General features: G+C 36.6%; 1 protein-coding gene across 1 annotated transcript in view; it reads left to right on the top strand.

Moving 5' to 3' along the window:
• LOC128684779 (intraflagellar transport protein 27 homolog) overlaps window positions 1-12,337 on the top strand; it is a 53,804-nt gene extending 41,467 nt beyond the window's left edge. Inside the window, exons 4-6 of the mRNA XM_053771037.2 lie at window positions 6,585-6,668; window positions 11,352-11,495; window positions 12,054-12,337. Coding sequence (XP_053627012.2) covers window positions 6,585-6,668; window positions 11,352-11,495; window positions 12,054-12,152 — 327 coding nt within the window. The 3' untranslated portion in view covers window positions 12,153-12,337. The remainder of the gene's footprint in view (window positions 1-6,584; window positions 6,669-11,351; window positions 11,496-12,053) is intronic.
• Window positions 12,338-15,079: the final 2,742 nt, after the last annotated feature.

Genomic DNA, 15,079 nt, shown 5'->3' with positions numbered 1-15,079 from the left:
TGAACTGATGACAACAGTGTGACATCTCGTTTGTCATGCCACTGAAATGCCATGATGTCATTGGCAGCAAACGCCTGCACCTCACCTCTACGAGTGCCAGCGTCGAACCTGGGCATATGTTTACGATTTGCACGCACTGTGCCACACACATCTGTCATGTTCACTCGCAAAAAATCACTGCGTGTGGGGCTTGTGTACAGTTATCTGTATATAATATATGCCCCTTACCAAGATATGGTTCCATCATTGTTCTAACCACATCACCAGAGATGCCCAATAACTTCCTGGTATTTTGCAATGTATAACTTCCAGTGTACACAATAATATCCAATACCAGACCATTGTAACAATCACAAAGCACAAATAACTTTATACCAAAGCGTTTCCTCTTGCTTGGTATGTACTGCTTGAAAGAGAATCTTCCTTTGAACAGAATCAAAGACTCGTCAATTACAAGCTTCCTAAAGGGATAAAAATACATATTGAATTTCTCTTTCAGATACACAAACACATGCCTAATATTATATAACTTGTCGTTTCTGTCAGGCCTGGTTTTGTCTGAGAAGTGAAGCATACGTAACATTAGCACAAATCGATTCACTGGCGTTATATCACTGAAACCTGGGATTGCAATCAGGCAGTCTGTTGACCATTATGATTTCACAATGTGCTTATACACATGTGGCATAAGCATTATTGTGGCAAAGAAAAGATACATCTCAGCCACAGTTGTCTCCTTCCACTGGTGTAGACGTGATTTTGGTGAAAGTATTGTGTTTGCCATGGTGTACTCGTAGTATGTGTTGCTTTCCATGACAACACTTTCCATCAGGGGTTCGTCAAAGAATAACTCAAAACATTCCAGTTCACTGGTATTGTTCCCAAGTGTACAACATGGCCGTATTCCACTTTGGCTGTCATCAAACTGGTGGGGATTTGGAACAAAATTGACAGATTCCTGCCAATCCCAGGTGTGGTCTGCTGGTGGGTACTGGACAATGACAGGTGGTTGTGGAGGTGGTGGTTGTGGAGGTGGTGGTTGTGGAGGTGGTGGTTGTGGAGGTGGTGGTTGTGGAGGTTGTGGTTGTGGAGGTTGTGGTTGTGGAGGTTGTGGTTGTGGAGGCTGGTGTGGTGGGTGGGTGGGGGATGGTGGCCTTTATTGTAGATCAGCTGAGGCAGCGGCGTGGGTGGCAGCATGGCCCACTGCTGGTGCCTCACGGCCGGCACCACCACTACCACCACCATGCACATTTTCCATCCCAACTGCAACACTATCATCGTCATTTTCACTGTCTGTTCCTGTTGTACAGCCACGGGATGTACTCCGAGATGTACTCCTTCCCCTTGGAATAGCATATTGCACACTACCAGAGTGCATATATCGTCGTATATACTGACGCTTCACTGGGAAATATTGCACTTCACTATCACTACTGGAACTACTTTGAAGAGCTTGTAGTTCATATTCACTATCACTATCATCACAAATGCTCACATCTGAGTCTGGGATTTGGGAAAATAGGAGTTTCCTCTTTGATTCTGGTACAACTGAACGTGAACAAGACGGCCCAGCACCAGAGGTGGAAGGCTGAGGGTCGTCTGGGTTTTCCTCACTATTACCGATATTATGGTCATTAGTTCCGGTCAAAACCTCACCAAAACCTTGAAACTCATCTTCACTGGCACTTCCATCTGTATTAGAACTGTCACTGGGGAACAAAAGTGTCCCAATTCGCCGAGGAGTGAGGAACTTCTTACTGCGAGGCATGGTGGACATTGTTTACAAAGATGGTGTTCCCACAATGCACCACTGGGTCCCAGATTTTTTTTCCTACTGCGCACACCCACCACACAGACCCATTCTTTCACATCTAGGCCTACCAGCCTTTTCCTTCTCCCACAACAAACACTTTTTCACTTGGTTCAAAACTCCTTGAACACTCAACATCTCCCAAAATCTCCCCCCTTCCTTGTTTATTACTATTTGCTTGATATTCATACCACATATTGATGTCAAACAAGACATCACCACTCCTTCCAGCAGCACTAAAGTATTGTGGCTCCTATACAAAGCACTGGCAGCACTACTGTACTCTTGTGTTGGCAATACAGTGGACCCCCGCATAACGATTACCTCCGAATGCGACCAATTGTGTAAGTGTATTTATGTAAATGCGTTTGTACGTGTATGTTTGGGGGTCTGAAATGGACTAATCTACTTCACAATATTCCTTATGGGAACAAATTCGGTCAGTACTGGCACCTGAACATACTTCTGGAGTGAAAAAATATTGTTAACCGGGGGTCCACTGTATATGGCTTCTGTAGCCACATCTCATCTTTGATATTAGTTTTAGCCTACATATTATTATTATTACTACTACTACAGTGTATGGCAATCAGTCTTTTTCTTGAATTTATCTATCTCCATGAGAGTAATTCTGAAGTTCTAGTTGTATTATTCATGTATTTTTTTTCAGGTGTCATGACACTCAAAGACGAAGATCATAAGCTGTGTTTAGGAATTTGCTAGTGAACTGTGTGTGTGCTTGCCTGGTCTTAAAGCTTCTCAGCTACTAAGGTGGTCCCTTGCTTCAATCATGGTGCCAGGCTGTCTCGCCTTTTCTGTTTCATCTTGGGCAATTTTTATTGAACTTCATTGATGTTGGTACTCTTATGGACGTTGGAACTGAAAATTTAGTCCAAAAATTGCTTTCCTGATGCATTACTGTACATTTGTATTTCTTCCAAATTATGGCAGCTCTAGCCCCTTTGCAGTTGAGGGAGATGGCCGACATGTTAAAAAGAAGAAAAAATGAATTTTGTCTATTACAATCAGAATGCTTTTTAAATGGCCCCTAGTTATTACATATGCCTTGTCTTGTATTAATCAGTCAGTTCATTAGTGCATATCCTCGGGACTCACCAAAAGTGTTGTAGTATATTATGGGAGGAGAGTATCCTTGAGCTTCTTGGAGCATGTATTAGTGTCAACTTCCATAAAAGTGAGTCTGTCCTCTTAACTCTCTAGAAGTGCTTCAAATACATTATCACCCATTCATCTCTTTCTACTGTACATAAATCTAGCAAGATGTTTTCCTTGTGAAGATATCTTTAATGGATCTATCAGTATAGGCTTCTGAAAAATTATGTCAATAGTTTCTTCCTCAGAGACACATCTTAGGGAATGCCAATCTGATGTATTCATTATGCTAAGCAACAAATGGCTGGTTGCAGTGCAGTGCTTCACCAATTAAGGGTACTGACATTGCCTACTGTTGATAACCTATTGCAGCTAACTTTTTAACTAACAGAGGACTCTTGCTGTGCAAAATTTAATTAAATTACTATATGTCAAAGCTAAAGTTCTCTTTCATACAAAGCTTAGGTTTTGATGGAATTTTCTTTATTGTCATTGTTTCCATTTTTAAGAATGTGATTTAAGTTAATATTCTTTAAATTCATTATAACTTTAATTTCCTTATTCAACCATATGCTTGAGCCTGTCCCTAGACCTCTTGTGTCTCTGAAATTGAAAAATCCTAGTTTCTGTGTTTATTTTTCACTAAAATGTATGACATGCTGTATTTTCTATCTTACGAGAAATAATTTACCTCCAAAAAATTTAAATAAAAATCAAGTTTTATTTTTGAAATGCACACAGGTGTTAAAAAATTAGGTGAAATTTCATACATTTTAAAAAGCCCAGTTATGGAGATCATTTTGGTCAGACAAACTGTGACCATTATTTGAAGTTATTTATTGCTAGGTTTTTCTTTTTCAGGCCACCCTGCCTTGGTGGGAATCGGCCAGTGTGTTAATAAAAAAAATAATTATTGCTAGGTGTGAAGATAAGTTTATTAAATTTAATTATTTAAAGTAACAAAACTCTATATGGTAAATTAAAACAGCAAAGGTAATATGAAGAAATAGTAATACAAAAGAGCACTGACAATTTTAGTTATAATAATTATTGGGGGTAGAAATATAGTGGTGACAAAAAGTGCATGAGTATAACTGCTGACTATGGAAAAGCAGTTTTTTTTTCTTTTTTTTTTTTTGAAGCAGTTGGCAAATAGTGAACTTTGAGAATCTTCTGGTAAAGCATTCCACATGTTGGGGACCCTTGTTGTCATTTTAATTTCTACTCAGGTTGAGTCAAACACATTGGATATCAAAGATATTTGTCTTGTGTAGTATTTATGCGTTCTGTTGCAGCTATTCAAGATTTTTTGGATTACTTTAATATGTATTTAGTGTCCTGTATATCCAGTATGCAGAGTAAAAGTGTGGATGTTTTGTATATTAAGTAGAATAGAGGGGATGTGTGTTGTCTGGAACCTGAGTGATAAATCTAATAGAATATTTTTGACTAACAATGGATTTTAGATTGGATGTTGTAGATCCCATGCACATATGCCATAAGTGAGATAAGGATAGATTAAATAGCACAGAGTGAGTAATGTTGTTTGAGGTTTATGGTAACATTTTTTTTAGAGAGTGCTTATTCTTTTAGAAATTTTCTTAAGATATGTGCTGGATGTCTTAACTTGTAGTGTGCACTCAGGGTTTATATCATAAAAAGTTTCTTTCATTTTGTCTTTCAAAAGTTTATGTTCAGCTGAATAATTTTAACTATTTCAAAACTCTGTGTAGTAGGTCTTACTAGTATAGAGTGTGGGTTTCTTGGTTGTTAATGAGCTTATTGATAGCAGTGGTTTCAAGTTGACAAAAGTTGTCATCCTTATCAGTAAACGGAACTGCTTCATGTTCTGGAGACATTAGGTAAATCATTGATGCAAATGAGAAATAAAAGGGGGCCTAAGATGCTGTCTTATGGCACCCCTATGTTGATAAGTCGAGTTACTGATATTTAGTCATTATTGGTTACATGTTGGAATCTGTTAAGGTAGGACCTCATGTATGTGATAGCTTGGCCTCTTATTACTTCATTGATTTGGATGAGAGGTTTATTTGGTTTAGTTAGAATGATTTCTTTGGTCTTTGTGAATTTATTTGAGCCCAGTATTTGAAAACTATTTCCAAAGTCTTATATCTCCTTTTGTCTAACCCTTTGACTGTCACAGCCCCAAATCCTGAAGTGTCTCCTGGTGTCGGAAAAAAAAAAAAAATTATCATGAAATGATAATCTTTTCCTGATGGTAATGACACAAAAGTATGAAATTTGATGGGAAACTTACAGAAATACGCTCTCGCAAAGTTAGCGACCTCTGCGACATTTACGCATCAGTGATTTCGCCCACTTTGAGCCCATTTTCGCCAGTTCCATTGTTTCAGTCGACCAAACTCATAGCTATTTTTTTAGAAATACATTTGTTCTATTGATTGAGTACAAGAAACCCCCCCATTTACTGATTTCAACTATCCAATAAAGCAGTCAGAAATTGGCAATTTGGCCAATTTCATGCAAATTAAACTATATATCAATTTCAAAATAGGGTCCAGAATGAACAATGCAGACATTCCTGGCACTAAAATAACATTTTCTCTGTTCATCAGTCACATCTCCAGGCCCCTGTTATAATACTCTTGCTTTCTATTTTGAATTTTTATTCACACAAAAAATAGATTTACTGTTATGCAGACTACTGCAATATTGTATTAATTGTATAAATAATGTCAACCCATTCGTGACTGCATATTAAAATGGCTAGTTGGACATTTATTGGACAGTGACGCCATTTGTTTATTCTTGAACATCGGCAAAAGTTGAACATTTTCCCTAATTTGAGCTCCATTTCAAGATCCTTTTCACAGTAAAACCAATCATAATCATTCTATTTCTATAATATGTTTTCTATTCTATCAAGTGAGACCAAGAAAACAAGAATACAACCATAAATACTATACGAAAATACACCTCAAAGTCAGTGTTTTAATCCAAAAACACGGTCGGAGTTTTTTTTATACTGTGCACACTGACCACACAGACCCATTCTCTCACATGTGGGCCTACCAGCTTTCTCCTGCTTGATTTGAAGCCAATAGGATTTTTAAGTACGTATATATATGTCAAACACATTGGCTCGTAAGAGAAACAGTCAAAGGGCTAAATAAACCTGTATGTACACTAATTTTTTTTTTTTCACAATCTCAAAATGACAGCAAGTCAGATATAATGGAAAATGCAGTACATTGGGCTTATATTTGTTTGGTACAAATTGAATTGTTTTTATTTTTTCTTAAGTTTCTTGGCTAAATAATTTTTTTTATTTTTTTTGTCAATAGCACTGATCTTGTATTTTGTGCATGTCCAGTAGGTTTCTATTTTTGGTACAATGCAGATCAATCAAGAAATGCATAATATTTTTTTAAAAGCTGATAATGAACATTTTTAATTTTAATGTTTTTCTCTTTTTTTCGCGTGTGTGTGGGAGGGAGTCGAATGTATTCATGTTTTTTTCCAATTTCTGCGTCAGGCATTTTAACCAGGTTGGCTAAACAATTACCACATTTCATTAAGTCGAAGTTTTAACAAGATTTATAAATATTAAATGGTCTCATGCACTATATGATAATTGGAGTTATTATTGATTATAGAATATTATATTTATTTTTTATAGAGTAGCCAGCCATCATTGCTGTTGCTGATGTATGATGTGACCTCAGAAGCCTCATTTGCCTCTGCAGCAGAGTTTTATGAACAGGTAAATCTTGCTTGACCAAGGTGATGTCACTATGGTTAATATATTTTTAGATAGGGTTGTAAGAGAAGTGAATGCAGGGATGTTGGGGAGAGTTGTGGGATTGGAAAATAAAGAATCTAACACAAAAATGAAAGTTGTTAAAGTTGTTTTTTGCTGACGACACACTGCTATTGAAAGATTCTGAAGAGAAGTTACAAAGGTTGGTGGATAAATTTGCCCGCACTTTAAAGGAGGGGTTTGGGATATTGGCAGTTTGGTGGGATCTGTAATAAGACAGTATATATATATAATTGGGGCCCTGATATTGTAATTATTTCAGGTCACTTTTTATATTGTACCTTTATATATGCTTCTAAACTGTTGTATCTGGGTGCCTCTGCAAAAACAGTGATTATGTGCGAGTGAGGTGAAAGTGTTGAATGATGATAAAAGTATTTTCGTTTTGGGGATTTTCTTTCTTTTTGGGTCACCCTGCCTAGGTGGGAGATGGCCAACTTGTTGAAAAAAAAAATAAAAGAAGGAAATTAAAAGTGAACATAGGAAAGAGCAAAGTGTTGAGGGCAACAAAAAATTTAAGTAACGAGAGATTAGATATCAGATTGGAGGGAGTGAGTATGGAGGAAGTAGATGTGTTCAGATATTTGGGAGTGGACTTGTCAGCAGATGGGTCTATGAAAGATGAGGTGAATCATAGAATTGATTAGGGAAAAAAGGGTGAGTGGACCACTGAGGAGTCTGTGGAGACAAAGAATGTTATCCATGGATGCAAAGAAGAAAATGTATGAGAGTATTGTGGTGCCAATGTTCTTATTTGGGTGTGAAGTATGGGTTAAGAATGTTATATCAAGGAAGAGTTTGGAGGCAGTAGAGATGTCGTGGCTGAGGGCAATGTATAGTATGATTATTATGCAGAAGATTAATGGCCTGGAGAATAGAGGTGTGAGATTACTAAAAGTATTAGTGAACTAGAAATCAAACTGACGATCTTAACATGACCAAGCAACACACAAACCTGCAAACAACTGTAGCCACACACACACTGAGCAAATAGATTCCCTTACCACCACGCTGTCAGAAGCTACACAAGTTTGGAAGTTAAACATAGAATCCTAGTGGAGTGCATGCTTCCGGTATCAAAGGGACATGATTGAACAAGATAAGCTTCTAGACTTATTTTAACCAGCTCTAACCTACCATCAGATATAAACCATGATAACTGCACCAACAAAGATCTTCAGGTAATAAAAGATAAGATATATATTAACATTGAAACCAGTCATATCAAGGCGGCCTGACTGCTAGGCAGGCTGAGTCAAAAGCAAAGTGTTAAGATTCAATTCCATTGATGCAAAAAAGGACCTAATAAATTCTTCCATCAAGAAAAAGAGTTATGTGTATGTTAACCCCTTGACTGTGGCAACGCCAAATCCTGAGGTGTCTCCTGGTGTCACAAAATCCCCCCCCCAAACAAAAATTCTTATGAAATGATAGAGAATCTTTTCCCGATTGTAATGACACCAAAAGAATGAAATTTGATGGAAAACTGACGGAATTATGCTCTCGCAAAGTTAGCAACCTCGGCGATATTTACGAATCGGCGATTTCGCCCAATTTGAGCCCTATTTTCTGCTAATTCCATTGTTCCAGTCGACCAAACTCATAGCTATTTTTTATTACTCCATTTTTTCTATCGATTGAGTACAAGAAACTGCCCATTTACCGATTTCAACTACCCAGTAACATGGTCAGAAATTTGCAATTTGGCCAATTTCACAAAAATTAAAAATATGACGATTTCAAAATAGGGTCCAGAATGAACAATGCAGACATTTCTGGCTCTAAAATAACATTGTCTTTGTTCATCAGTCATGTCTCCAGGCCGCTCTGATATTACTCTTGCTTTCTGTTTTGAATTTTTATTCAAACAAAACATAGAAGATTTACTGTTATGCAGACTACTGCAATATTGTAATAATTGTATAAATAATGTCAACCCATTCATGACTGCATATTAGAATGGCTACTTGGACATTTATTGGAAAATGACATCATTTGTTTACTTTTGAACATCGGCAAAAATCAAACATTTTCCCTACTTTGAGCCCCATTTCAAGGTTCTTTTCATAGTAAAACCAATCAAAATTACCTCTATTTCTATAATATGTTTTTCATTCTATCAAATGAGACCAAGAAAACGAGTAATTTTTTTTCTCATTATGCACTGCGTGCTGCAGGATTTTTTTTTATATGGTGCACACTGACCACACAGACCCATTCTCTCACATGTGGGCCTACCAGCTTTCTTCTGCTTGATTTGAAGCCGTTAGAATTTATGAATATATATATGTCAAAAACGGTGGCCCGTAAAAAGTATATGTACGACCAAAACAGTCAAAGAGTTAAAGACTTACTTAATCCTATCCCAGTCTCTCAGGTGGTCTTATAGTTCTAGGCAGTAACCTATCTTCCTGGCCCAAACTTTCATGAAGTTCCACTAGAATTTCTGCCCTTTCCTTATACAATTTAATTTTTTATGAACCCCTCTTTACTACAGTTCCATCAAATGGGTTTATTAGTTCATAACCCTTTCCCTTACTCAACACATTTTCCACACGACATGGGCCAATCCACTTGGAGTTCAGTTTTCTATAATTTCCATCCTTAGGATCCTCATTAACCCTTTCAGGGTTTCTGATGTACTAGTATGGCTTACGCGCCAGGGTTATTGACATACTAGTATGCCGAAATTCTAGCGCCTTCAAATCTAGCAAGAGAAAGCTGGTAGGCCTACATATGAAAGAATGGGTCTATGTGGTAAGTGTGCGAAGTATAAAAAAAAATACTGCAGCACACAGTGCATAAAGAGAAAAAAAAGCTGACTTTTTGGTTTAAAACAACGACTTTGCACTGTATTTTCGTATGGTATTTATGGTTGTATTCTAGTTTTCCTGGTCTCATTTTATAGAATGGAAAACACATTATAGAAATTGAGATGATTTTGATTGGTTTCACAATGAAAAGTACCTTGAAATTGAGCTCAAAGTAGCAGAAATGTTCGATTTTTGCCAAAGATCAAAAGAAAACAAATCTTGCCATGCATCCAATACACGTCAACTGGCAGGTCTAATATTCTTTCACAAGTGTGCGGATATTGTTTATACCATTTCTACACTAGTGCAGTAGTCTGCATAACAGTAAATCTTCTATTTTTTTGTGAGAATAAAAATTCAAAGTGGAGAGCAAAAGAAATGTAAGAAGGGCCTGGGGACATGACTAATGAACAGAGGAAAAGTTATTTTAGTGCCAGGAATGTCTGTCTTGTTTATTCTGGTTTAGAAATTGGCATTTTTGAAATTTGTGTGAAATTGGCAAAATTGCAAATTTCTGACCACTTTATTGGATAGTTGAAATCAGTAAATGGGCGGTTTCTTGTGCTCACTCGATGGAAAAAATGGAATTCTAGCAAAATAGTTATGATTTTTGTCGATTAGTACACTGGAATTGGCCGAAAACAGGGCTCAAAGTGGGCGAAATCGCAGATGAGTAAACATTGTCGATACCGCTAACTTCGCGAGTGCATAATTCCGTAAGTTTTCCATCAAATTTCACACTTTTGGTGTCATTATGATCGGGAAAAGATTCTCTATCTTTTCATAAGAAAAAATAATTTTTTTTTTCTGAAAAATTTTCGACCCTGAGAACAAGTTTAGGAGAGAGCCTCTCGACCTTGAAAAGGTTAAAAATCCAAACTAATACCCCTGGACCTATAATTTGATCTTGTCTTTCCCTATTGGCCTTGGTCAGATACTCATTGGTTTTCAACTTGAGGGTGAGCCTGTTTCCACTGATTATGGTGCATAGACAAACTTGGCTCATCTGGGATGTTCAAATCCCCAACTTCTCGGTATGGGTGGTACCCAAATTTAGCATGAAAAGACAACGTATCTAGAGAAGTATGGACAGCCTCATTTAATTAAAGAAGTATTTTGGCCATAGGTTAGGGTGGTCGTTACATAATATTGCTAGCACTGACTTCAAGGTTCTGTGAGTCCTCTCTAATACAGAATTTCCTTGAGGGTGGTAAGGTAAGCTGAATGCTTGCTTCATGTTTGCCCTCTTACAATAGTCTTTAAATTCTGCACTGGTAAACTCACTTCCGTTATCCATTACTGCCATTTTCAGCTTCCCAAACACACAGGTATCCTTATGAAATTCTTTGAGGACAGCCTGTGGGACATTGTATCTCTAAATATAAGTATAGTTTTTGGGTTGTGGAGAGTGTTAGGAAAAATACTTTGTTTTAGACATATGGATAGTGATTGATGCTATGATGGAAAAGAATGTACGAGAAAAAAGTGGCTGGTTATAGGATGACAAAGCATTGTAGAGGAGGATTTTATTATCATGGGGAGTGCTAAACCCATAGGAATTATACAGCATCTGTGGGGGAGGAGAGATGGAAGGCATTCAGGCTCAATTCAGGGATTGAAGTACAGATGCAGTTCCCTGTATTAACAGCCTTTCACCAGCATCAAGGAGTCTCCCTTGAGGGGTTGTAGAGGAGTAAATAAGAGATGGGCTGTGGTAATAGAAATATCTGAAGGAACCATACATTTTAAAATATTGTAGACTTATTTGCTTTGGTGTGTAGTTATTTGTATTAGTTTCTGATATATTCCACAGATAAAGTTACAGGCCAAAGGAGAGGCTGTTAGGGGAGTTCTTTATGCCAATAAAACTGATCTCACAACAAGACGTCTTATCAGTCCCAAGGCAGGAAGGGATCTGGCTCAGAAACTTGGGTTGGTGTACCTTGAAGGATCAGCTGTGAGTATATCTTCTGCTCTTGAGAAATACAGTTCTGTATTTTACAATGGATATTAAAAAAAATATGGAGGAAAACAAAGTAGATGATGTAACACTGTTACAAATAAGTGGCAGAAACTGTGTGATTAAGCAATATGTCTAGAGGTATGTAAAGTAGATCAGATACCTTATCATGGTGAAATTTTTTTGCAAATACGCTGTAAAGTAATTTGTTGAATAATTGAAATAGGGATATATATGTAGACAGAATATTGAATATGTTTCAATCCTGGGACCTGGTTACTCCAAAGGTCCCAGAACCAAACTGTATCTATTAACAATGTCCTAAATGAATGCAACTGCAAGAGTACATTTTTACATACATGTAGTTCCAGTGTTAAAGTTACTACTACAAACACAGTAATGCTTTATCATATTGCATGTTCCCAACGGCTAAATTTCCATTAAGAAGCTGTTTGTGCTGAACTTTATGCCATTTCATTTTATGCTTAAATAATTCTATAGACGAGACCCCTGGTTTAATGTTTTTAATTTATATTTTATATTTCTCATTAACAGAAGGAGAAGAAAGGGATTGAAGAACCATTCTACTTCCTAGTTAATGAATGGTTCAAGATATACACGGATAAGACTCAAACATTCAAACTTTTAGCTTAAGAGGATTTAACAGGACATAACAGTGAAATTAATCATTAATTTTTTCAGTTTCTTTATACACATGTCAGAGTTCAATAATTTATGTCAGTGAATCAAATTATTTTGTTTATATTATTTAAAATAATTTCAGTTATATTTTGGTTACATATAAGAGAAACCTCTCCATGGGGAAGTGGAACAGAATTCTTCTTCCGTAAGCCATGCCTGTTGTAAGAGGCGACTAAAATGCTTGGAGCAAGGGGCTAGTAACCCCTTCTCCTGTATATATTACTAAATTTAACCCTTTGACTGTTTTCGACGTATAAATACGTCTTACGAGCCAATGTTTCTGACATATATACTCAATAATTCTAGCGGCTTCAAATCAAGCAGGAGAAAGCTGGTTGGCCCACATGTGAGAGAATGGGTCTGTGTGGTCAGTGTGCACCACAAAAAAAATCCTGCAGCACACATTGCGTAATGAGAAAAAAAAAACTGATCGTTTTTTTGGAATAAAACGCCGACTTTGAGGTGTATTTTCGTATAGTATTTATCGTTGTATTCGCGTTTTCATGGTCTTAGGTGATAAAATGGAAAACATATTACAGAAATAGAGATGATTTTCATTACTTTGACGATGAAAACGACCTTGAAACTGAGCTCAAAGTAGCGGAAATGTTCGATTTTTACCAATGTTCAGGAGTAAATAAATCACACCACACGTCCAATACATGTCAACTGGGGAATTTAATATTCTTTCACTAGTGCACTGATATTATTTATACCATTTTTACAATAATGCAGTAGTCTGCATAACAGTAAATTTTGTATTTTTTTGTATGAATAAAAAATCAAAATAGAAAGCAATAATAATGTAAGAGGGGCCTAGAGATGTGACTAATGAACAGAGCATATGTTATTTTAGTGCCACAAATGTCTACCTTGTTTATTCTGGACCCTGTTTTGAAATTGGCATCTTTTTTAGTTTGCGTGAAATTGGCCAAATTGCCAATTTCTGACCACCATATTGGGTAGTCCAAATTAGTAAATGGGAGGTTTCTTGTACTCAGCTGATAGATAAAATGGAGTTCTAAAGAAATAGCTATGAGTTTGGTCAACTGGAACAATGGAATTGGCTGAAAATAGGGCTCAAAGTCGGAGAAATCGCCGATACGCATATGTCACCGAGACCGCTAACTTCGCGGGAGCATAATTCCATGAGTTTTCGACTTTTGGTGTCATTACCATTGGGAAAAGATTCTCTATCATTTCATAAAAAAAAATAATTTTTTTTTTCAAAAATTGAACGACATAGAATGACAGTTTCAGAAAGGGGCCTGAAACAGTCAAAGGGTTAAAAAGAGAAACCATTTTTTTTTTTTTTAGGTCACCCTGCCTCAGTGGGATACAGCTGGTTTGTTAACCCTTTCAGGGTCCAAGGCCCAAATCTGGAGTCACGCACCAGTGTCCAAGAATTTTCAAAAAAAAAATTTGTTATTTTTTCTTATGAAATCGTAGAGAATATTTTTGTGAAGGTAATAAAACAAAAAGTACTAAATTTGGTGGAAAATTGACGAAATTATGCTCTCGCGAATTTTGATGTGTCAGCGATATTTACGAATCGGCGATTTTGCCGACTTTGACTCCCATTTTAGGCCAATTACATTATTCCAATCAACCAAATTCTTAGCTATTTCACTAGTATTACTTCTATTCTATCGATTGAGCACAAGAAATCGCCAAGTCAACTGTTTCAACTACAAAATAAAGTGATCGGAAATTGTTAATTTGGCCAATTTAACACAAAGTTCAAAATATTCCAATTTCAAAATAGGGTCCAGAATGAACAATGTAGGCATTCCTGGCACTAAACTAACATTTCCTCTGTTCATTAGTTATGTTTTGAGGCTTTACAAATAAATTCCATTTTGATTTTTTATTCACATAATGAATTTTTATTCACACCAAAAAATAGAAGATTTACTGTTATGCAATACTGTAATAATTGTATAAATATCATCACCATATTTGTGAATGTATATTAGACCCACCAGCTGACGTGTATTAGACGTGTGAGGTCGTTTGTTTACTCTTGAATATCGGCAAAAATTTAACATTTCTGCTAATTTGAGCTCAGTTACAAGCCATTTCCAGTGCTAAAACCAATCAAAATCATCTCTATTTCTGTAATATGTCTTCCATTCTATCAAATGAGACCAAGAAATCGCAAATACAACTATAAAAAACATACGAAAAAACACTGCAAAGTTGCTGTTTTAATCGAAAAATCATGATTTCATTTTTTTTCTCTCATTATACACAGTGTGCTGCAGGATCTGTTTTATGTGGTGCACACATACCACATAGATGTATTCTCTCATATCTAGGCCCAAATGTACCACTCACAGTTTATCAGAGTGAGCTGAGCTCATGGCGTAGATCTACGGTTTGGACCCTGAACGTAAAGCCGTAGATCTACGGGACGGACCCTGAAAGGGTTAAAAAGACAAACCAAGCATACCATAATTTCAGTGTTTATCTAGTGTTTCTCAAGCAAGTTTGTCTGATTCGTGACCACTCAATAGTCACACTTGTGCTACCATTTTTTAATACATGTTTTACCTTAGGTCTTCTTATGTACATTTGTATTTTTTCCTTGTTAAGAATGCTGATTCCATACATGAAAACACTGTTAAAATTATACAGCTGCTTTCTATCTTTACGGTTAAAGGTTTTTCTTGCTCACATTACCTATGGGGGCCATGATCTGCTGTTTGAGAAACAATGATCTAGACATATAATGGTTCACATTCTTAAATGATTGTATAGTATTACACTTTGTGTTTATATTAATATTCATTATGTTATTTATGTGCTACCACACACACACATGCAGTCATGAAGATTGGGGAAGGGTAAAGAAGACTGCAGACACAGTATAGTCTAGG

This window comes from Cherax quadricarinatus, chromosome 5, assembly GCF_038502225.1.
Source record: "Cherax quadricarinatus isolate ZL_2023a chromosome 5, ASM3850222v1, whole genome shotgun sequence".
Taxonomy (NCBI): Eukaryota; Metazoa; Arthropoda; class Malacostraca; order Decapoda; family Parastacidae; genus Cherax; species Cherax quadricarinatus.
The sequence above is the reverse complement of the archived record's forward strand: the minus strand, read 5'-3'. Positions and strand labels throughout refer to the sequence as shown.